The sequence below is a fragment of the Xiphophorus maculatus genome, chromosome 20 (assembly GCF_002775205.1).
Source record: "Xiphophorus maculatus strain JP 163 A chromosome 20, X_maculatus-5.0-male, whole genome shotgun sequence".
NCBI classification, from domain to species: Eukaryota; Metazoa; Chordata; class Actinopteri; order Cyprinodontiformes; family Poeciliidae; genus Xiphophorus; species Xiphophorus maculatus.
In genome coordinates, this window is record NC_036462.1 from 12655949 (window position 1) to 12680285 (window position 24337).

The 24337-nt window shown below is 35.8% G+C and overlaps 1 protein-coding gene across 11 annotated transcripts in view; it reads right to left on the minus strand.

Annotated features, from left to right (window-relative positions):
• r3hdm2 (R3H domain containing 2) overlaps nt 1–24337 on the minus strand; it is a 49720-nt gene that overhangs the window by 11795 nt on the left and 13588 nt on the right. For 4 of the 11 annotated variants that reach the window (XM_023324879.1, XM_023324882.1, XM_014475962.2 and 1 more), the window contains 14 exons: nt 14047–14206; nt 12647–12807; nt 12324–12543; nt 11707–11751; nt 10708–10794; nt 10445–10568; nt 9887–9965; nt 9210–9269; nt 8388–8528; nt 7931–8039; nt 7119–7214; nt 5952–6001; nt 5329–5382; nt 963–1198 (listed from right to left, as the gene is read on the minus strand). In XM_023324879.1, coding sequence (XP_023180647.1) covers nt 963–1198; nt 5329–5382; nt 5952–6001; nt 7119–7214; nt 7931–8039; nt 8388–8528; nt 9210–9269; nt 9887–9965; nt 10445–10568; nt 10708–10794; nt 11707–11751; nt 12324–12482 — 1240 coding nt within the window. In that variant the 5' untranslated portion in view covers nt 12483–12543; nt 12647–12807; nt 14047–14206. The remainder of the gene's footprint in view (nt 1–962; nt 1199–5328; nt 5383–5951; nt 6002–7118; nt 7215–7930; nt 8040–8387; nt 8529–9209; nt 9270–9886; nt 9966–10444; nt 10569–10707; nt 10795–11706; nt 11752–12323; nt 12544–12646; nt 12808–14046; nt 14207–24337) is intronic. The other 7 variants (XM_023324884.1, XM_014475964.2, XM_023324886.1 and 4 more) reach the window with 4 other exon arrangements.

Below are 24337 nucleotides of genomic sequence, written 5' to 3' on the forward strand. Positions count from 1 at the left end.
ATCGCCGTTTATAGAATATTTCATCATTAACTGTAAGACACCCAGGTAACACATCATGCTGTCCTTAATTAATTTTGATTTAATTGAAATGTGCATTTGTTTTATAACTTATTTCTGCACAAATCATAACTAGAGGACCAGAGAAAAAGCAGCAATACAATGTTTTCTGGTGAAGAAATAACTAGTACAAGATTGTGACTATTATGTTGTGTTGTGGCTGTCATGTTGCTTTGCTACTCGGCTTTTGCATTTTATAATTTGAAAGTTAGAGTGCTTTGAAGTATTAAAGCCCAATGGGTTTCTGCTTCTGTCACATGTTTTGCTGCCACATAGGATATAAATTCCTGTGTGAAAATGAGTCATAAGCCTCTCCTAGCATCTGTGGTGCTAAAAAACAAAAGCTTAATTCAATCCTCAAACAGCTTGGTCCGCGAATCACAAACGTCTCATAGGAAACAAAAGTTTCATATATAAACCCTCACGTTTTTGGTAACTGATAATGAATTATGTCTGACTTCATGTCAGATACTTTCTCAAAAGTTCAACAAGATTTGATAAATGGCCTTAATGAGTCTGCATGGTTATTTTAGAGTATGGAGGCCAAATTATTAGGCCAAGTTTATATTTATTCCATTTTGGGGTAAGCTTGTAACAATGGACATTATTTCACTTATTGTTCAAGCATTAGGATGGTTGATTTTTTTTAACTCAGTCATTAACTTTAATAACCATCTTTGGTTCTTAAAAATATACAGAAAACACTGTTCTAAAAAAGATTGCTTTACAGTAAGAGAGGTCGCTATTAGTATTTTGGGAAGCCCCATTATATACAAAGTTGACCTGTAGTTAGAAAGGCACATGTATGCAATTAATAAAAAGTTAGTTCAACCTAAAAGTTACTTGATCTTAGGCCTAATGTGATTTACTGAACAGACCCAAAAGCTTTTTTCTTCAGTCCCTACCAGAGCGAGAGCCTTTGCAGCTTCCCTGTGATCCTTTGTTGCTGCCAAGGCTGTCCCCTCTGGTGAGGATGGAGATGCCAGAGAAGCTGCTGGCCTTTGTCACGGGTGGCCGAAGGGTGCGGTTAGAACTGTCCGAGTCGGTACTGCTCCAAGGTCGTGGCTCCAGACACTTCATATCACTGTCTGTGCTGCTTTGACGACTGCTTGATGCTCGACTGGAGCTCTCACGGTTCCCTCTAAAAGACAACAGAACAGGGAGGATCAAGACTTTACAGTGACTGCTGTAAAATAGAAACGGTTGAGTCAGGAAATGAGGTAAAGTTATCAAGTGCAAGAAGTTAGCAAAAATAAGCAGAGGTAGAGAGTCAGTTGCACTTAAAATTATTCAACCTTTTTGAAAATTATTCTTTAATAAAATAAAGGAAATCTTTTTTTATGGTGGTCCTAATATCTTTTCAGATTTGTCAGGGATCACTGCTCCCCTTGACAGTACAATGATACCCAAGCTGCAGCTTCCTTACAGACAGAACAACATTTTCCAACAAAGATTTCCTGATAATAAAATTAATCTTGCCCTCCATATGCTCGTGTGTCCAAGCCAGAGGGTGCATGATGTTATTTTCAGCCTATACTTCATTATTTCAGCTACTGATATATCACGGATCCATTGAGATAAAAAGTTTGAATTTTGATTAATTTCACATCTTAGCAGAACCTCCATACCTTTTTGGCTTAATACATTTGTCAGGAAATTGTAGCAATTGTATTCTATTCTATTCTTGTGCTTTTCGGTCAGAAGAGGTGCACATTTTGGAGATCAGGCATGGAGTCCTTCAGCATTTTGGAGTTTATGCTGGAAACTAAAACTAGCTGCTGTTGCCACCAAGTCTTGGTGCAAGTCTTTCAATTACTCAAGGGTTTCTGAGTACCTGCCACCTCAGGAATCCTTGTTTTTCCACATACATAGCATAGCAACCCGTGCTTCCAGTCATACCTCTAGGAAAATTTAGCAACTTTTCAAGTTATCTTGTCCTTTCATCTCCTTAATGAACTTTCTAAAAGATTCTTTCGACTTAGCCGTATTTCTAACATGCATTCAAATGTTACTGTTAATTAGTTCGGGTATTTGAGCTGTATTATCGGAAGCACACCTGGTTAACCTAATCAAATCCTTGATTCTTTGAATCAAGGGTGGTCAAAACCACAACTGATTAACAAAATGCCCCTATGAACTATTCTACAATAGTAACTGAAAGGAAAATTTAATGTTGAATTGTTTTCTAAAAACCCTTGTAATAGTCTTATTTAGCTAACCTTGTTAAATTATTGTGCAATATGTTTATTGCAAACACCTATTTTTTGCAGGTGCAGAATAATATTACATGCAACTGTATAGGGTTAAAGGAGAGATGTATTATATAAAAAAGAAGGATGTGTTCTTGGAGTATTTGAAAGAGATGTGTGTGGGTAGAAGTAGACACAAAAGAAGAAAGATAGGCAAGAAGAAGAGCAGAGTAAGGTTATCAGCAGCTAGGAAGGATACAGTTTGACAAGCCTCAAATAGAACATTCAACAAAGATGCATATTGGCTGGTTTTGTGTAACCAAAGTACAGACACAGGCAACATATCAAAAGCAAATTATTTTTTGGTTTTCAAGTACACAACCACACACACATTCCTACAAACAAACCCACTCATGGGTAGAACAAGCATGCAGGGGGAAAAGATGCTTTAACATCAACCAAGTGTTACTCGGGTGAGAAGATGAGAAAGTTTCACAATTTCAACTCACAACAAAGCAAACCATGTAAGATTATGGACACGGTTTATATCAAAGATCTTATGAATGAAATCAACACCATCAAAGGTGCTAATACAAGGAAAGAACAAACAAAACAAAAAATCATGCCCTCTTCAAGTAATAGCAAATGACACAAACATCAAAATTTTAAGTAACACTAAATGTACAAACAGTATAATGTTAAAAAGTAAATGTGCATTGACACACAGACTCACACACACCACCTACAAGATGAGCACTTGGTATTTTTTACTCTATGCCAATCTATTATGATATGAAACTGTCACTCCGGTAATGGCCACACTACATGTGCAACCTGTACTCAACACATCCTGCCCATCAAAAATAACAATTCTGCAATTTTCAAATAAAATAAAATTTTAACTGCCAACACTTGTCATCTTTGCATGCATGTATTGTCATCCTAGAGGTAAAAGACAATTATGAAACATGATTATTTATGTAGAGGGGAAAATTATAAAATTTTTTAAAGGACTTGCAACTTTGTTTATGGTAGAACTGATTCAGGTTATAAAACACTACTGAACAGCAAGTAGTTTTTAATGTGGCTCATGAATATTTCAGAAAGACTAATTAATGGAGGAACTATTTTGAGGCTGTGTGCTGCTCAACCTCTTAGGGAAGGGTGAGTGCAATGACGCTCTGTGAACAGGCTGGCACACACTGGTTTCACGCTGCAAACAAAGATGATGCCAGGATTTGCAAAAGAAGAGAGCAGAAGGGATTCTGCTGTTGATCACATGAGATTTGATCTCAATTTCTCACGCAAGCAAACCTCTCACATGTAAACAAAATAGCAAGAAAAACCATCAGTGGATGACTGAATATCTTTTTTCACTTTTGGTCTTTAACAGATGTCAAATTAACGGAAGCACTGTTTAATCTGCAAAAGCCTGTTTTTGTATATAAAACATGCTGAAAACTTACAATAAAAAATGTTTAAGATGGCATGTAAAAGCAGGTAAAGAACAAGAAGTATTCAACAAAGAACTGAAGTGTTTGAAGGTCTGAGAATGAAAAATAATAATTATTACTAAACTGCTTACCCATCATTGTTACAATGTTATAGATTGGAGCAGTTAATCTGTACTGTCTAGCTGATGCTAACACAGATCACAAGCTAGATCTTCATAGCATCATACACAGATTGAGCTGTTACAAAACCTGAGTTTCCATTATGGGAATAATTAGAGGAAGATCTTAAAAGAATGAAAAATAAGGCATTCTAATCAGATGCAAGTAGAAACACTGTTTAGTAAAGAAATGTTAATTTCACTCAACAGTTCCACTACAACCCCTCTAGAAACCAGCTGTTACAGCTGCTTATAAATGGCCAGGTTTGTGGCGCTTCAATGATACTTGAGGAGTAAATAAAAAGTTTAATCAGACAATGTAATTTGCAAGAAATTGTCTTTTCTGTAGAAGCTTTACATTGCACATCAATATATGTGGGCCCAAGATGGAAGAATCTTTTGTCTACTTCAGCCTAAAACAGTCTAAGTAAAACTTTCTGGACCATCTCAGACACGAGTGAATTACATGTGACGGCAATTCTAATGAACGTGACAGACTGGGAGAAAATTTTGACAGTGTAAAAAGTGTATGAACATCTTGAAGTGTAATTACAACTACAACTTATGTCTAATTTAGAAGATTACAGCTGATCAGAGCAAGATTGATGCAAATTTGAAGAAACAACACAAAACTATATATAAAAAAAACAACCAAAAAAAGACAAAGCCTTAAAACTGTCTGGCCAGACTACTAAGATGGAGGCTGAATGGTTGCATTGTGTGAATGCCTGGTTCTCTGGCTGAGAATTAAGGTGGGACAGATGTGTGCGCACAACAAAGAAACAGCGTCTCTCTGGACAATGTTCAATGTGAAAAGGGCATTATGTAGTATATAAACTATAAATCATAAATGATCTGGCTTTGTTGATTGGGTTAATTCATTTCAAAAGGTTACGCTTTCCCCATGTTTGCACCTACAGAAAAGTGATCAATGGCTTTGCTAAGGATGTTTAATATTTGTTTGGTCTAATAATCCTACAGAAAATAAATCTAAGATTTCACTATCTGTCAATATTACATGGAATAAATCTTTACCTATTAAGTTAGCACTCCTCAAACAATAACAGTATAAATTGTACTGTTAAAAAAATCTATTTATTCTTCTTGATTTAAATGTTATTTTAAGTTCTGAAGCACCACCATGTTAATTGTCAAACAAGTTTTTGTTGGGTAACATTTTGATAATTACACAGCTAAATCAACCACAAAACAAGCAGATCACTGTGAAATTGATGTGGATACTTTCCATTAAAGTGTAGCTGATGGTGGAAGGATTGATGGGTGAGTAGATCAGTTCCCAGTGAAACCACAAAGCAGCCATGCATCCACGGTGCAATGCTAATGTAGCCATTTATCAGCCCAGTACGCCAAGCAAAGATAATAATCACCACAGTTCACCAATGTCATCACCAGACCACTTTCAAAAAATGGGCATGGCAACACACTAGTGAGTCAGCAGCTCCCCAATACCTAAAGATCTGTCTCCTCTTTTGAGAGCTAGAGCAGTAGCCCTCAGTGGAAAGTCTGTTGGGATTAACATTAGGAGAAAATGCTCAGGTTACAAGTCTGAATAGGAGGACAGGAAATGGCTTAAAGAAAAGGAAAGGTAGGAAGTAGAGGTAGGCACAGTAAAAATTAAAAAAAAAACCTCGAGAAGAAAGGGAAAAATGCACACAAGGCAGAAATTTAACTCATGAAGCCCACGCTGCTTCTTTGTCTCACTCTCAGCAAATTAGGCCCTCATCTACCAAGCTAAATGTTAAGAGACTAACTGCTGTGTGACCTAACTCATTAGTAAAAACTGCAAAATTACTAAAACTTAGCTCACAGAATGTGTGATAAACCTGTGTGTCATAATAAATAATGTAGTAGTTAATAAAAATACACATCTTTAAACAAGTTATTTCATTGATTCTCACTAAAGGAAATACTACTAAGACAGGTTTGAGGAACCTCTGTACAAGAGTTGATTATCAATGTCTTATGATGCCCCTTCTCAACTGAGAACTAAATAAGCAGTTTTAATTATGAAAGAGGTGAAGACATTTATACAAAACACACACAAAGCCATCCAAGGGAAATCACCAACTTACCTGTTGTCATTGATGTATCCATTTTGAGACGACTGCAAAAAAAAGGACACCTGCACATTATGAAATGCATAATTCTATTAGTAACACGTTCCCAGTATCAATTTTGCTTGTCAACATTTCAAAATTCAACAGATTATTCTACAACGAGGATTTTCCACCTAACTGATGCAAATGCTGGCTTAGCACCAGGTCTTTCGTTTTCTATGTTTTTAACAAAACATTTGTTCTATCACAACACTAAGTCTTGGCCGTTCTATAAGGAAAGAACCACTTTTTTCAGAAGATTTGAGGCAAACAATCAAATCAGATGTGATATCCTGGTTAAAACTCCTGAGTCAGTCTGGCTTCCAATCTGCCCAACAAACACTATTTAGAGCTGCATATGTAAATGTAGGTAACACATCCACTCATAAAAATGTTGATTACAGAGATCACTTAGCTGGGGTTGTTCACAAATGTTGTTAAAATGGTGCATTAACTGAGCCTGAATTAGCATTGGAACAGTTTTGGTGGAAAAGCCTTAAGAAAACCCAGCAGGAGTTTCATTCAAACCTAAGATTCAAAAATCTCTTAAAGGATAGAACTAATAATTTGTTAGCACTAGATGATTATGGTAAAATAAAAAAAGGTGCAATAACTTGTTTTCCACTGTATAAAAAAGAATTACTTTAATAATAGGCTTTCAATGTCATATTTTCCCTTTTGAGACATTCTTACATAAGCCCTTTAAGTTTAGACAAAATACATAACATGCTTTCAGTCTTGAACGTTCTCTTTTTTTACCTATCCGAAAGTTTAAGAACAACATGTTCTACAAACTGCAGCAGGGTACACAACTTTCTTTCCCTGACGTTCTGAATGTGAAGCAATTTCAGATTGTGCTAATGTAATTATCGAATTATGACTGAAAAGCAATTACAGTGTACTTTCCTTTACATAGCACATGTAAGTTCAACATTTTTTTGTATAACAATTTTTTTCCTGATTTTCTGACTAGTCTAAAACTTACCATAATTTCATAGTTTATATAATTAAAATAACTAAGATATCTAAAGCTTGTCCAAGTAATTGCTCACTAATTAGAAAACACTCAAAAATCTTCTAAGCAAATGTTGCAAACATGATATAACATGAAATGAAAAAGGACCGTAGAAAATAAATACTTACTTCTCGGGCAAAGATCCTGTCTCGTACCCGCTGATATTCTTCTTCTCGCTCTTCAATAGATTTGCTACGCCTCCCGTCCTGCAGTGGCACACGGATCTAAAATTTGCAAAGACAAAATGTATTACAACCTAAAATGGTAAAGGCAGTGCTAATCTATCCCATGTTTGTTTACCTTGCTAAACATGTCAAAAAAAAAATGCTGAAAACAATTTGAACGATCAAATTATAGGTCCAATTTTCAAACAAAGCATCTCTCTTCTATGCAAACAGGCCTAAATAAAATTATTTCAGCTTCAAAGAAAAATGCTGCACCAGATTAAATAAAGCACTAAGAAAATATACCAAATCTTACAAAAGGTATATGGGTAGTTTTAAACAAATAGAAAATAATGCAGTTGTTACTTTGAAAGTGGACAAAGTATAGAACATGCTCAGATTTCATAACTTGCCAGCAGGGCAATTTTGATACAAATAGAAGATGCTGTAGTCGTGACTTCTAAAGAGGAGAAAGTTTAGTCGTTTGACAGCAAAGTGGACAAACTGCAAACTCCTCGTCTGCATTGCAAAAACTACTGTTCCAGAAAGTAACAGTGCTGACAAATACGCAAGTTTTCTCTTTTTCAATTCTAATATTGTATGTATAAGGATTTAGAAGATATAAGTTAAACCTGCAGATAGAAGATTAAGCACTTTGTTTTTGCCTTGCTTTGGTTTACTTGACACCTTTTGTGACTTAATGACAAGTAACAAAAGTATGTCGGTATAAAAATGTATGGTGATTTAAATGGATTTGGTAATGACAACCAACCAACCTGGTTATCATCTTTGTCCATACTAGCATCGTCTCTTTTAAGGATGAACTTCTTCTGAAAGTCCATGTTGCGTTCATCCTTGATGTGTTCAGAAAACCGTTGCTCTGGGCTGTAGGATAAAATTTAATGAACAGTTAAGTTAAGGATGCAAAAAGACAGTGAACCACATTTAAGAGCAAAAAGCAAGGAACTAAGGACAAATGTTAAAAAGCTTTTTCTTATAGAGTTGACCTTTGCCTATTCATCTATTCATGGTTCACAGATTTTGTGAGTCCAAGTTACTCACCAAAAATCTGCCTAATCACAGATTTTTCCATGGCACATATCTACTATGTCCCATGATCTCCAAACTAAAATCAAAAGTATTTTGTATGGCAAACAAAATAGTAAATAAACTTCAAAACATGTCACTGAACAAAACATTTTTAAGGTTTCTGTACTAAATTCTGACACTCACATGCGAGTGTTTCCAGTCTTATTGATGATGACAGCTTTTCCTGTCTGATCTACATTGTGATCCATGCCAAAGTAGGCGGCCACACGATGCAACAGCATTCGATGATACGAAGTCATCTGAGGAAATTTCTTATACTGGTTACTGCAAGTGAAAAAAGAAGCATAAGAATAAGTTAGTAATTGTTAGATGACCTTTAAGATATTTGCTCTTAAGTTGAATTCTCTCTTGTTGAATGTTGAAAAAGCATAAAAAGAGAAGCAAGAAGTTGGGATTTGAACTGAAATTAGGGATGAACCATACTAGGTAAGAATGCAACTGTGATATTATTGTTGAATACTGAGATGGCTATATCAGTAGCAAATAATGCCCATTTTCTTCCCTTATTGCTTTCTTTTCCAAAACAACATAATTTCAATCGCTCTCTGTGAGCTGCAGCTTCTCAATCATTAAGAATGGGTATCAAATGGTAAAAAAGTCAGTCAAACTGTCTTTGTTGGTATGCTTGGTGCGAATGCATGGCACTCAAAATAACAGCCCATTAAATGGTGCCATCTAAGCAGCACTTTCAAATGTGATAGTGGACACATTAGGGTTGTGATGATGGTCAAGATTCTCTACTGGGTAGCTCTAAAGTTTAGAGCTATGTAGGGTCTAAATGTAATAGTTATTTCTGGCACATAATGGGGATCCTGTAGACAATGGGATAATCAAGTTCAAACTCACTCGGAAGAAAAGACTAATGCACTAATGTAGCAATCTAGGAAATAAAAATATGATCTTTAAGTGTAAAAATAAATTAAGTGTAATGAAAGACAGATTTACTTGTTGTCATTAATGAACTCCAGGATATCTTGTTCTAGTTTAAGCAGCATCATTCGATCCCTGGTGGGTCAAAGGGAGAAAACAAATTAGAGAATTCAGGGGGACCACAGAGTCCTCCATTTAAAATATAGTAAATTCGCCGCTTAAGTTTGAAAAATCAATAAAAATAATCATTTTGATGGTAATTAAGAAAACAATATCAGGAGTTTCTTTACATGCAAATTGAAGGCATTAATCTTAAAACTTTATAAGAACTCTAAAGATCAACTTAAGCAAGAAAAAAATGCAGAAAAACATGCAATATGGTAATAGTATGAACATCTGCACACAACTATAGCAATTATGATTACCCTATTAGCAATAACATAATGATTTTATTATTTTTGGTAAGTCTTTGGTAAGTTTTTACATTGTACAAGCTCCACACAGCAAAAAAAAGTGCATCAAAATATTACCATCAAATTTATTATTATCCTTGATGGAAACAGATGTGGGATTCTGTGATTACTCTAAATACATTTTGTGTGAATATTTACAAAGTGCATAAGCAACATTAACAAATAAAATTTATTTATTTTCAGTGCCTAAAGAAACAAAATTTATAACTGCGTCACTAATCTGTTTGGATTATTTACTATGTTCATTATAATCTCATAAGTCTTTGGTTGTACTCATACCTGGGATTGTTTTTCAGTGTGTTGACCAAAAACTCATGAACATCAATGCCTGTGGAGTCGGTGTATTCCTGACTGGAATCTATTACAGAAAAAAAATGAATGAATAAACATCATTTCACTAAAAACAACAACCAAGAAACAAAAAAACAAAAATAAAACAAGATACATTGTGAACATATGCCATTTGAAGATGTCTCAAGTGGCTGAAGATGAATAGACATGTTTCATGCTTTGGAAAATAGTCAGATATGTGCAAGCCATGTTCAGAATATACAGAGACAAACACCCTCTAGAGGGCATCGTTACTTCTAAACCACACTGCACAGATACATAGGTAAGCCATTTCATCTCTGCTCCTCTCCGTATGACACTGTGGAGTCTTGAAGAGAAAGATTAAGGCATACTATAATTGTTTTATTTGTACTTTAAAACTGTCTAAAAAGTATCTCTTAGCACTGATGAAGAGACATTCACATTACAAAATATCCTACAATCTAAAGAAGCACAATGATGTCAGTCTCTGGTACAAACAATGACCACCATCAAACCGTGTCTTACCACGTGACAACATCTTTCGAGGAGTCTTGTCCTTCTTCTCCTTTTCTTCATTTTCATACTCATCCTTTGAAGACTTTTCTTCCTCTTTGTCTGATGGGCAGCTGATGTGAAGCTGGATTATTTCCTATAGACGCCAATAAAAAAATATATGCATTTTAATATTTGTAATGAATAAAAAAAATAAAAACAGCTCTAAACTCAGGGATGAGTTAAGATTTAAAGACTGTGGTTACTGGTTATGTTGGAAAAAAACAAAGTGATACCGATTCTGGAGGTCCATCATTGGGGAAAGGACCAGAGGACTCCTCGCATACTGCCAGACTCCGTACTAATTTCATTTTGGCATTAGACTGAAAAAAACAAGATTATTATATTAGATTAATTTTAGAAGAAATTTGATAAAATATGATCATACAAGAAACATCTAGATTGAGACAAAATGTGTTTGAAATGTGTTTGCCTTTTTCTGCCAAATATTTGACATTTTTGATGTTTACAATGAGAAGAATAAAATAAACTTTCAAATACATTGCCATGTGTGCAAAATCTAGAGGTTTGTTGTAATAATTGTTATTGCCTTTGTCGCCTACTTTTTCCATTTCTGCTTCCAAAGCACCCAATATATATTCCAAAGCATCATAATGCAAAAACTTGCTATAAACCTACAAAAAGGCAAATTAATTAACTCCCATAAAACATGAAAATGGAAAAGAAAGATAAAAAGAACAGTTTAATATATAAACAGATGAGAAAGTCACTGAACTATGTAGTCAGACCATAAACTGAATAGACAGTTAGCCGGCTCCAAGATGATGTTTTCTCAATAGCTATTTAATAATATTTTAGTAGCATGTATACACTTATCTAGTAAGCAAATTTAATTAACTGGAATTAGTTTAAAAGAAAAGCTTCCAAGAAAGATGTATTAAACCAATTACATCTGTTTTAAGAAATTATCATTCTAGTCTCAAAAGAAATTGGCCAGCTCTGCTATTTTCTTCTGGTTATTTGAAACATTATTCAATTAGTTCAACAGGTAAAGTGCAGTTCCAAAGCCTTACTAAGGTCAGTAACACATTTACTGTTAACCTTCTTATCAGATATAGGATTTTAAGCCAATGATATAATGCAGGCAGTTGACTGTAGGTCAGTGGATTACAAAGCCGGAAGGATAAAAAAATATTCCATGCAGCAAATGAGCAAAATGTCATTTCAAGCACCAGGATTATAAAGTAATATCAATTTTGCTGAAATTCACTTACCTTGGCCCTTTTCCTGCCATGGCTGTGGTTAGTAGCCCGCTTCTGCTATTAAAGCAAAAGAAAAATAATACTTTAATAATAGGGTGAAATTTAAATATCCATAACAATAATGGATTTGAATTAGAAGCCATAAAAATCTAAGACTACAGGACATTCTAGTTGCAGCATCTACAAAAATATTAGGCTTTCCTTGTTCAATGTTTATACTAATGAATTTGATTGTAAGAAACCTTTGAAATGCCACAACCTCCTGCATCCTTATACATCACGTAAGGAGACCTATAGCCATCAACAACATTATAGATATTAAATAATACCTTACAAAAAGTATTAAAATGATATATGTAACTAATGTGTATACTAAAAAATGAACAGCATGACAAACATTTCTGTTTACTTAGTGCCTCTGTATTAAAACACAACAATGACAAAGATCTCTATTCAAAAATGGATTTAAAGTGGAGATCTTCCTGTCTCAGATCTCCATGCACTGCAGAGCTCATCACACTGTGCAAATCAGGTGCAACTTTATAGCCGAGAAACCCGCTGAGAAACCAAGTGAATTTAAGGTGATTTTATCACTCATCAAGCGAGATCTTATCGTCACATCCTCCTACCTGTGCATCCTGTGGAGAGTTATCATCTGGCTCTGGCCCCTCTCCTGTCCCATCCTTGATGCTCTGTGGTTGAGGAGAGCTTTTACCTCGACTGCAGGGCTCGATTTGTAGCCCACTCTCTCCCTCCTGCTGGATGTCTGTTGTCAGGCTCAGTGACATCTTCTTAGGGGAGGGGAGAGGGTGGGAGTGGGGAGGGTATTGGTGGAGGACCCAGTAGTGGCTATGAGAGTAAAAGAACATTTTCAGAAGAGATGTAGTTTATTCTTTTTTCCTACAACTGAGCACAACGTTTTATGCTGTTCCTTGTCCTTTAAAGTAGCTACCTGTTGGAGGTACCAGGTCTATGCTGAACTTTTTACAGTGAGTGTGGGCAAGAACCACACACAGGGAGATGAAGGGAGTCCACTAAGGTAGTGTACTAGGCTGGGCGGCAGGCAGGGGGTAAAGTGAATTCCATAGCAAGCCTTGGGTCTTGGGGTGAAGGCTGTCGAGAAACAAAAACAACAAAAAATGTAATAAACTATATGAAAGGTATAACTTGGACAGCAAAATGGTTTTAAATGCAAAATAATTGTTTAGAGATGCACAGAGAAATCAGCTGATTTACAGCTTCAGGATACCAGAAAGGAGTATAATCCTGTGCCTTATGTTTTTGTTGGAAATTTCAGAGCTTCAGTAAGCACCAGTCCCTCTCCTCTTCTAGAATTTACACAGATTCCCTTTTGACAGCAACAGTGTCATGACATAATTTCCCGTCCTACTATAGTCAGTGAATAAAATATTTGAAATGCTTCCTTTGTGTATATTTATTTTAAAAAATCAGAATCAGTTAAAATTACTACATGCAAGTCAAAGATTCACAAAAACCAGGAATCAGCATCAGAAGTCTTCTCATTGCTTCACTAAATATTGTTTCCTCCACTTTTACATATTCAGAAAAAACATTTCTTATGAAAGGGATTCATTACCTTTATGAAAACAAATATAACTTATGCATTCTAAGGAACAATGTAGTCCATCGTTAAGTCATTCTGCAAACAATGCATTAGACACCAGAAATGTGCAATTTTCTTGTGATACTATGTTTCAAACAATTTAGAAATATATTTAAGCAATTTCCAGATAACATTATGCTACACTGAAGACCAGCAATGATAATGAAAAATTAAACACTCCAGGTGTCAACATGTTTAAGAATAAAATATTATTTGGAACTAAACGGTCATATAAAGCTTTACCACAATATTCTATTGTGTTTTACAAAAGGCACCAACAAAAATAAGTATTGTGTTTTCCAATATTGTTCAAACAACTCAAATGAGATCATTTGTAGTTTTAACAATACCACTCTTTAGTGAAATGTTGTGTAAGCCATAAACAAATCGCTACCAAATAACATTGCACAGTATTACTTTTCACTAAACCCGAAAAGTGTTTTTACATTAAAAAAAATAAAATAAATAAAAGCATATTTTGTGAAGCTCAACTGAGCTTCACAAAAGCTTATTTGAGCTTTTGTGAAGCTTTAATTTGATTGACCAAATTGTTGGTTAATCAAACAATTTTGACATTTAAGGGTCCCTTTTAGCAAACTATTAAAACACAAAGGAAACTTCTAAACAGTAATTTTCTCAAAACAGAAAAAAAATCTGCTGCAAAATACATTTAGAGAGGAAATATCAACAATACATAATGAAAAACACATGAAATGAAATATATTTACAGCAGTCAGATGAATTGAAGAGGCAGCACTCTGCCAGGCCGAGTGTGAGGTGGAGGGGGGACACCAACAGGCCAGTCACCACCTTTAGAGGTCGTCTAGGGCCTCTCGTCTCTGCCTTCGGCTTACTGCAGTAGCATGGTCTTGCCTACAGTCTGGAGCCCTGGGCACCATGAAGAGAAGAGGAAGACACGAATGACGTCATCTTTCACACACTGCGTGACTCATCGCTGCTGCTGCTGCTGCTATTTCTGGCAGGGAGGAGGACAGAGCAGCTGAGAACTAAGAGCTTACTAAGAATGGGCTTTAAAATCAGCACAAACGCTCACTGTTCAGTGCTTGACTTTTACAGCCTGGAATACTTTTTAGAATGATAAAATCAATCTGAGCATGAGCATTTGGACGCTGTGCTTGCAATTCTGAAAATTCACATTTGAATTTTCAGAATTCAAATGAAAATTTGAATTCATTGAGCAAGCACCAAAAGGACAATAAATAAATCACAGATTATCTAAGATCCCAGTTCCACCTATTATAACTGCTCTCCATTAATGGTAATAATTAGGAAATTGGGAATTTAGAGAAATTAAAGAATAGCTTAAACAAGTCAGTTTTATTCTGGGTTTACAAAGAAATTAAGAATGCAAAAACTGTGTCATTGCTGTCAATTCAGATCTATGCAAACACAAATATTTCTAAATTACCAGACTTTGTTACATTCCACACTTTCAACTCCAATTACAAATTGTACAACAAAGGGCAGGTCGTTATCAACAAAAATATATCTTACAACAGTAACTATGACGAGTCTGGCTAAAACTACCATTTTAGATTTTATATTTAATTAAAAAATAAAAAATGCAATTTGGAAGACAAGCTACTGAACTATAGTGCTCATTAAGAACACATTTACTGATAATCAGTTTTACAAGTCAGTAGATTCTAGGTAGGGGGTTCAGAATTCCAGGAGGCACAAATTTAGGCATATGTTTAATGGGTGACATGTGTAAACAAAGCAAGGCAACAATACATTTAGCAAGATCCCTGTATTGTTTTGAATGAAGAAACCAATGAGGCAGGGATTTCCAATGTGGGAAAGACCAAGGTGATGCAGCAGCAAAGTCGTCATTATCAACAGCATCAGCAGCAACACTAGATCATTGACAACGACACCCACATTCCCCAACCTCACTTTGCTTGCAGAAATCTACCACAGCAGCACAAAAAACCGCCACACTGTAATGTAGATCTGACTCAGTCATTCCAAAAATAGTCTTCTGTGTGTTCTGGGAGAAACAGAGAGAAGGCTTCTGAACTACCAAGCAGCGACAATTATTCATTTCAAATGTCAGTCCTTGCTTAATAACAGAGAGGAAGCAGAAAAAAATTGCCACTGAAAACTACTAATGGGATGCTTATGAATAAACCAGCTTCTCCTTCCAGTCCTCTTCTGTTTACACAGCTCTGTCATCAATACTCCATAGTTTCTTTCAACACAGACATGATGCTGCCCACTGGGTTGCCAAGGAGACGATAACGTCATTCTTAACTGCTGCCATTTGATTTGAGTGAGTAAAGTGGGGATGAGCGAAAAAGTGATAATAAACAACAGTGAATGCAGAGTGTATTCGCCATCGCTAATACAAAGACAGACACTGACGACAGTTACACCATTTAATCCAGGTTCTTTGAAGTCGAGATATTATTGTAGTTTAATGTAGCTCAGCAAATATCCAGGTCATTTTACATTGCCTGGATATCTGGTGAGCTAGATATCCAGGCAATAGCAAATAGCAATACTTCTAATGAGTACAGAAAACAGATTAAAATCTCTTGCTGCAGTACCAACATACATTTTCAGTATCCTTTTCCAACCTATGGAAAAATATAAATCATCTATTTAAAGTGCCATCCTATAGGTCAGTCACTTGGCACCAAACAGGAAACATCTGAACTTCATTTAGCTGCAATGACAAATTGTTTTATTCTCATTCAATCTCACTCAATCTTCTGTATATCGCAACTAATTGTTATATTGTTAACCATCTATGGCCTTGAATTAGTGGAATGCAAAACTTGTGTTCCAATGCATTTCTTACAGTGTGTAAAAGCATGCAGTGCAGAAATGTATGTTTCATGTTCATATGAAACATTCAGTGAAACAAGAGTTCTCTAATTGAGAAACACAAACCAACATTTTCACAACTGCCCAATGCGCCCCTTAAAATTTAGAAAAGTCAGTGTTAAGAGGATAAGGATACTTCTAATTAAGAAAGATTTCTGAAAACTATTGCTAAATCTTCAGTGGTTTCAAGGAATAAGACATCAGAGGTAATGTGTATCCATTTATGACTGGCTGACAGTCAATGTGTTTTGTGCATGGTAATTTATGCAGCATACAATGTCTAAAATGATATCGTAAGTTGTGATATGCATCCATTAATAATTAGGTCAATCCAAAAGCTCCTAGACATCAAGTAAAAAAGCAGTCAGTTTAAGTTTCATGTGTTATGTAAGCATTTCCCAGGTGCGCACAAGGTAAAGCATTCTCATATAAAATCTGCCTTTTAAAAAGTTATTTTTCTAATATATTTATATTTCAGAAAAAAAAAATGCTTGCTAAAGGTTATATCTTTGGGATCCACAATTATTTTTAATGATCACCATGATATAGCTTTATGGTAAAATTACTAATTAATCCATATGTAACAACTGCTGCATCTGCTGTAAACAGATGATACACGCTGTGGTCAGGTTTCCTACTCTGCCTCTTTGCATCAAGTTACCACTATAAAATCATATCAGCCGCTGAGCTGAAATTTGGTAAAAGCCAGAAAGAGTAACGACAATGGTCAACACTGGGGTAGTAAGCAGACACACTGAATCTGATAGTGGGCTAAACAAAATAAAGTATGTCACAAGGTTTCTTCTCAAGTCCAATTGTCAAACAAGACAACATCTGAAATAGTTTACACTTGCAGAAATAAAAGGGAAAGTCCCTTCTCCACAGCTGCTGAGAAGTGTGGGGAGATCATTTTATATAGTCCTAAAACCCAGACATACTTTCCATCGAAGACATTTTAATTCTTTCTCTAAGCAACTTTAAGACTGTAAAACAACATAAGAATAAACTTACATAGTACTGCAAGAAATCAAATACCACATTGTTGTTGTTTTTTTTCCTGGCCATATGCTTGATTAACAAATTTTCATTAACAGACACATTGTAAATGAAGACTATTATTTATACTTACAGGCAGCACTTGATACTCAGCTCAAGTCATTTAATTCACCCAACTACCTCAAAATGTCTGCAATGAAGAATCATGCACAGTAAAAATGCCTCTGTTTTTGGTGGAAACTGAATGAGAGATGAATGAAATGGTGAATGGAGGCGCAGAGCAGGAGGGAGCATGCACGTACAAACCCACAGAAGGAAGTGGGAGACACACACAGGCAACTCGACCCAATTCAGCTCGTCTGTATTCAGCTGCGCACCTCGCCCATTTGACGTCAGAGAGAACTCATTTCACTCAAGGCAGTAAGGTTATGTCTTCACTGAGTGGAGGCTGAACCGTGTGTGTGCGTGTGTGGGGGTGTGTGTGTGTGGGAGGGTTGGGGGGTGACGGGAGAGTTTGTGCAAGCTCAGTGCCTGCACATATCATATATCAGCAGCCCTCACAGTGTTTGCGCACCAGTGCTTGTCTGTGTCAGAGAGGATTCCCCTTTGCGTTGGTTGCAGTTTCACACAGGGCGGGAGGAAGGGGCTGGCAGAGAACGAGGGACTGTAAAGGAAAAAAACCCACGGAGAATTGTAATTTAACAACGTCTCTGCTTCCCTTACATAAGATTTAGCTAGATACAACAGTATTGACTCCAAGATACCCGTTTTTATCAATGAAAGTTTTAAAAAACTAGTGCATCAATGGATGACTGAAAGCGATAGTAGGTTAAAGAACACCAGCACAAACACACAAAGACAGATGAGGGAATCACGAACTGTCAAATGCAGAGGAAGAAAGGATTTCTCCTCTTTAATCTGTCTCTTTACTTCCATTTGCCACTCAATCTTCTTTTTTCCTCTTAGTTATGAGGATACCCCCATCCTTCCACGCTTAACTCAAACATCAAGATCTTAATTGTTAAACCTGCCTCTAAAAGTTACCTTTCTCTCCCTCTTTCGTCATCTTTTGAAGTATTTTCTTAAATTGTCGGGTTTGCTGCTGACGCCATCCTCCTCCACTCAGCCAGCCCACTCAGTCCTGTGGGACGAGCTATGAGTCATTCTCTCCTTCTTTCCCTTCCCTCCCTCCCTAGTTACCTACCAGCCTACCTTTCTACTGCACATCTCTTCTGCTTCTCCTAATAGTTATAAAGTATATACACTGATATGCTTCGTGTTCTGTGAGAAAGAGAGGACACAAGGATTTGTGTAGATAAATTAGACAGATGAGTAAAGTGCAAAGCTAGGTAGAGATATATTTGTTGCCCATAAAATTGACGATCCTGTCCTTATGATACTCTCCATAAGGAGTGCATTCAAGAGGACGACGAGGGGATCCTGATCACAAATGCATTTTTGATGAAGATGGGAGAGAAAGAAAGAGCATAATGGAAAGGAAATGAGTGAACAAAAATCAAAACTATAAATATCTCACAAAGAAAAAACATAAAATTCTTGAGAACACATAGCTGCATTATTTATCTAATTGTTATTCATACTTTAATGTTTCCAATTCCACAACCACTGGGACTGTGTGAATGCCTGGTTTTGTCAAATATTACATTTCAAGTGAAATGCATTTAATTCTGCTGTCACATATATCTGATGAGTATAATGATCTCAGACTGCCCTAGATGGCCAAACCTGAGATTTTGGTGGCTGAAATGCTTGAGCTCAATGAAAGAGGTAGAGATAGATCATGAGATGATGACAGAGCATAAAAAGAGGGAAATGAGGGCTTATTGCAACCAATATTTTCACTGGAATAATAGACGACAATATTGCAACTGAATGATTTCCTATATCATCAAGCCCTAAAACTGGGCTATTTATTCATATTACACAATATCCTGAATCACCCCTCTGAGGGACAATAAAGGCTGTTTTTATTCTTTTCTATACAGAATGAATTTAACTTATTTTTCCAAAAGTATTCTCAAGCAGTTAAAAAAAAATAGAGTGAATAATGCTTTAGACACTATTTACTGGCCAACACTTTCAGATTTTTTCCTAAAATGAAACAGAAGTTTTGTCAATGATAGAAAAACACGATTGCTGAAACTGCTTCTTCAAGAGAGTTTAGAAAACATAAAATCAAAGATAAAATCTTAATCTTAGTATTAAAATGAAGCATTGCTGATAACGTACAGAGCCTGAAGAAACATTGACTCTCCAAAAATATTTTCACAGGTTCCTCACATGATCTAAACCTGCTCCTACAGTCTCACAACTTCCTTCTTTGGGATGTTGCCTAGCAACAAGTATACATTTCCTCCCTATTTATTTAGCAACTTGTATTTCCCATTTTCTCACTTCAATTTACTTTCGTCCTAATTAGTCTCTCTTTCACATATACATAATGCAAATATACCTTCCAATTTGTTTAAAAATAGTGAAATTGAAATAATCACTGAATCAATCTTAAAATAAATATTGGCACTAAGATACGCGTGACTGATGATAATTACAGGCATATTCATGTCTATATAAAAGGGTTGTCAAAGTAATTAATATTTTAGCGTATTTTCCGGCACACTTGTTTCATATTTTGACTGGTCCTTCGACTTATTGTGAGGTATATACAGTATTTATATGTACATGTTTTTTTCCTCATCAAGATGCACTTTTTGACCGGTACTCTGAATGATATGAACCAAGAATTAAACATTACTGTTTGCAGCCGTGAGGAAAGCTAATAGATGGCTGAAAGCAAGATAGCCACAGCCAAAAGAACAAGTCCATAGTTGTGTTTCTTTTTAAAACATGCCACTGGAAGAGTCTTGTGAATGGTGCAGGTACCACACCCTGGTAGTTGCCAAGGAAATGAATATGAATGACTTTCCAATAGAGCATTCTTGGTGTTACAGTTGCAGGCAATGGAATTGCATCTACTACCTCAGATTTACTGAATGCATCCCTGCTCCACTGTGCTGCGTAATTCGCCGGTGGAGCAGAACTGTTTCTGGTCATCGTGATTTAGAGTTCGGGCATCAGAAACTGCCAGGAGATAGTTTCAGTGAGTTTGTTGAAAAGTAACAGAACACAAGACCGGATCAATGATTAACATGGGCAAGATTTTCCTCACATTTGATGATTTCTAAATAAATGCCATTTGTGTGTTTTATTTTCTGTTCATTACACATTTTTGAGTGATGCAACTTATACTCCAGAGTGACAAAAGTATGGAAAATATGATCAAAATAAACACTGAACATCATAATTCTTTTACGCATTCGCGTAAAAACACCTACAAAACAAGCCACTCACATTTTTCCGTAATTATTCAGTTTGTTTTCTTACATGCAACTATGAAAGCACGTTCAGCCAATTGCTAAAGGGCTACCTCCGCAATGCTCAGCCATTCTGGTTGGATAACGATTGTAATCTTCCACACAGTACTACAGTAACATATTTTGCCACCCTAGAGAGGACAGCCCTATTTGCCAGGATTGACCAAAAAGAGTGAAGATTACAAGAAAAATGCACGATTTAACTTCTTGTAAAAAGAACAAAAATAATTTGGCAAACAACAAACTCAGCTGTAATTCCACAGTATATTTCCTTTCTAAGAAACCTGCCTAGCAAGATTTAGAAATAATATTTTACATTGGAAATGTTTAAATAATCATTCTTTCTGAACGAATGAATGCAGGTATCCTGTTTCACTTTTGCAGCTGTGCATATAAAAACAGGGTGATATTTCTAAAAACTGACTGTGTACACCAGAGATACATGGCTTACATCTGAGTACAGTTTGTGGTTTGGAGTTATACATACAATCATAGCACACAAAAAAGAAACTACAATGAATACGTTCAATAGTAATAAAGTAAACGTCTGTGTGTGTCTGTATATAACATGACATTTAAACTACAAAGAGCTGTCAATGCTCTATCAAGTTGAAAAACAAGCTTCCAAGTACTCAAGCTATGCATTTTTGGTCAAACATATAATTAAACTGTGCACAGAAAACTAAAGAGAAATGAGACCAATAGAAAAAACCAAACAACTCAGAATCACTAATAAATCTGTATAATTCACCAAACTGAGATAAGCTTTGGGAAGGCAACAGCGTAAAGACGGTCACCTAATATAATAATATTTTCTTTAAGCTGTCTGTGAAAGATACCTCACTGTAGTTTGGCAGGCACTAAAAAATTTAACGGCACCAGAGACCCTGTAGCTGCCGTCTCTAATGTGCTCGTCAAACATTTAAACCTTTTGTGACAAGATACAGCTAAATGACATTTCTTCTTAACTGTAAAATTAATAGATTTTGATTTTCAAAGTGCTTAGGTAGCTTGTCTTCTTAAGAATGTTAAGATCTGCGGACAACTCAGCTTGCAGTGCCAGTATGGCTGGTTTGACTTTTCTGGAATAAAAATGGGTTGCAGTTACTGCGATTATTATAAACCTTATGTAATTTATCGGCTTCCTTCAGTGTTAGAAGCAGGGAGCAGTGGAAGAGAGTGCTGGAGAGATAGGAAAGAGAAGACAGGAGGGAAACATGGAGGAGCAAGGGCTGGATAGTGAGACAGGAAGAGAGGAAAAACTTCTCAATGATGAAACAATCTGCACTCTTATGTGATTGGACCATGCTTCCACCAATGGGAGGATCAGCTCCATGGCAACAGGCTCTGTCACCAAGAGAAAAGCTGCCATGTCCCTCAACACCCCCATATTTTTCCTTTCCTTTTCACTCTCATGACCCATGCTTTTCCCAACCACAAGGCCCGGTGTATTTTTCTTTAGATGCTTGCATAAAATAACAAAAATAAAACAGTGTACAGAACAACAGAAGCAATATGAGTTACTTAAATCTAGGATAATCCAGATCCATCACATATACACAGAAGCCCACACATGCAACAAAATATGGTTTCTAGGTGTTCAGACAGACACTCAGATTTTTAGAGAGATCAGAAGGTGACTCATTCACACACAGTTATTGAAACGAGCAGACAGACAAATGCTTCCCTAACACACTATCTAACCACACACAGTTCTGTTCCACTCCATCTTGATGAGGGCAGAGATTATCTGATCTCTTGAAGCTGCACCTTGAAATGAACAGATTGAGCTTACATCAGCAAAGTGAGACTTCCAAATAGGGCTGGACAAAAAACTGATAAATGTGACTTTTAATAATAAATCTGCGTCTTAATCACATATAGTTTGCTATGGCAATGAAAGAATCTGTTTCATTGATTCTTTCAAGTGTGTTCATGACAGCAACACACTTGTTGATTATACTTATGTCTTTATATTTATTTCAACATGTTTTGACAACTTTCATGTCCAACTTTCATCATTACTGACATTGATATTGCTCCTTGTATTAATATTGCTTTATTACATCCAGATTTATTAAACAACCTACCGGTACTATTTTTTCAATGCAAAAAATAGTAGGTAGCTTCACATGCAAAACTCATGTTGTATTCATGGGTAAGCTAACTGTTACTCATCTTAATGTTTGAGTCAAATAGTTAAGTGTCAAACATGTACAACTCCTAGTTGAAGTACCAGGTTTGAGACTCTGGCTACGCTTTTCCAGAACTTTGATTTTCCTCTAATAACCTCATTCTTATGTGAACTAGGATATATCCTTGGACTCAATGTAATGTTGAAAAACAAACTCATTATTCATCTTTCTAGCTTATATTCAACTAGCTGTAGTTCAAAACTAATTGGTTTTTCAAACTGTTCATATTTTAAATCTCTTTGAAGAAAATTAACCCCAGAGCTAAGTGCCGCCACCATGTTTCAAGATGGACAGGGTGTTCTTGGGAGATGCCAAGCGCTTTTTGGATAATGTCATAGAACTTTAAACTTTGTTTCAGAGCATCAGAGCACAGTACATTTTCCTTTAGGGAGATTTTATTAGGGTCTGGATGTTTTTACATGTAGAACGCAAATAAGTGCCTGTTTGTCTTTTCTTCTACTTAATTTTAAATAGGCGTGCAGTTTTTACTTCAATATTTGAGGACTTTCGTCACTGTGTCAGGGACAAGTTCTGTGATGCAAATTATGCCTATGTAATCTTCTTGTCAAAAAAAAAAAAAAGAAAAATCATTATTTCAATGTAAAAAAAAAAAAAAAAAAAAAAAAAACTACAGAAAATTAAGAATTCATGGATACTCAATTGCGTCAAAATCAATTTAAGCCCATTCACACCTACCCAAATTGTTACACTTCTTCCAGCAACAGTGATGCAATAACAACAACAACAGACACTCAGCTCCTTCCCTTGCCACAGCTGCTCACATGACTAAAACAATAATCTGCTGGAAGGTTTATAATCTGCTAACATAGCAAGTGAATTCAGAAAAAAAACATGCAACCCTCTTTAGCCAACAAGGGAAAAAAAATCTTTTGGAGTTACTTTTCTTATGAGGTAGATGAACAGAAAAAAAAACAAAAATCTAAAAGATGCCACAAATGCTAGCTCTTAACTGTAAGGAACCCAGCAACTTTAAAAAAAAAAAAAAAAGCTGCTACGGTAATGAAAAAGCTATTGACTATTAAATATTTTTTGAAGTATTGGTCTCAATCTTAAAATTTTAGTATGATGACTTATGCGCAGTAAGATCCTTATCTTTTGTATTCACAATATAAACCAGTACATGGATGTAGGATGCAAATGACAAAAAGTCAGGAAAATCCTACTGGGACAAAACTTTATTTTAGATTAATCAGATGGTCCCAATTTTTGTGTATACAACCAAGCCCTTTAAAAGAAGTTTGTACACTTGAGAGCAACTGTAAGAGATAGTCCCATCTGTGTAAATTAGGAAAATTTAGGATATTCTGCAATGCAACTAAATTTTATTCACTGCAGAATTACTAGCTGCTGCATATTATTCAGGCAGGTTTAGGTTTATGATGATGATGTAGCATACAATTAAATATTAATGATATATATATATTTTTTTTCCTTTTAGCAATTTATTAACCCTCTAATTTCTTGCAACAACTTTATAAACAACTCAAAACATTCATATTTGCTTACATGGTATGGGCTGTATTTTGAACAGTAGAAAGGATTATGGCAGGTACCTGATATTCAAC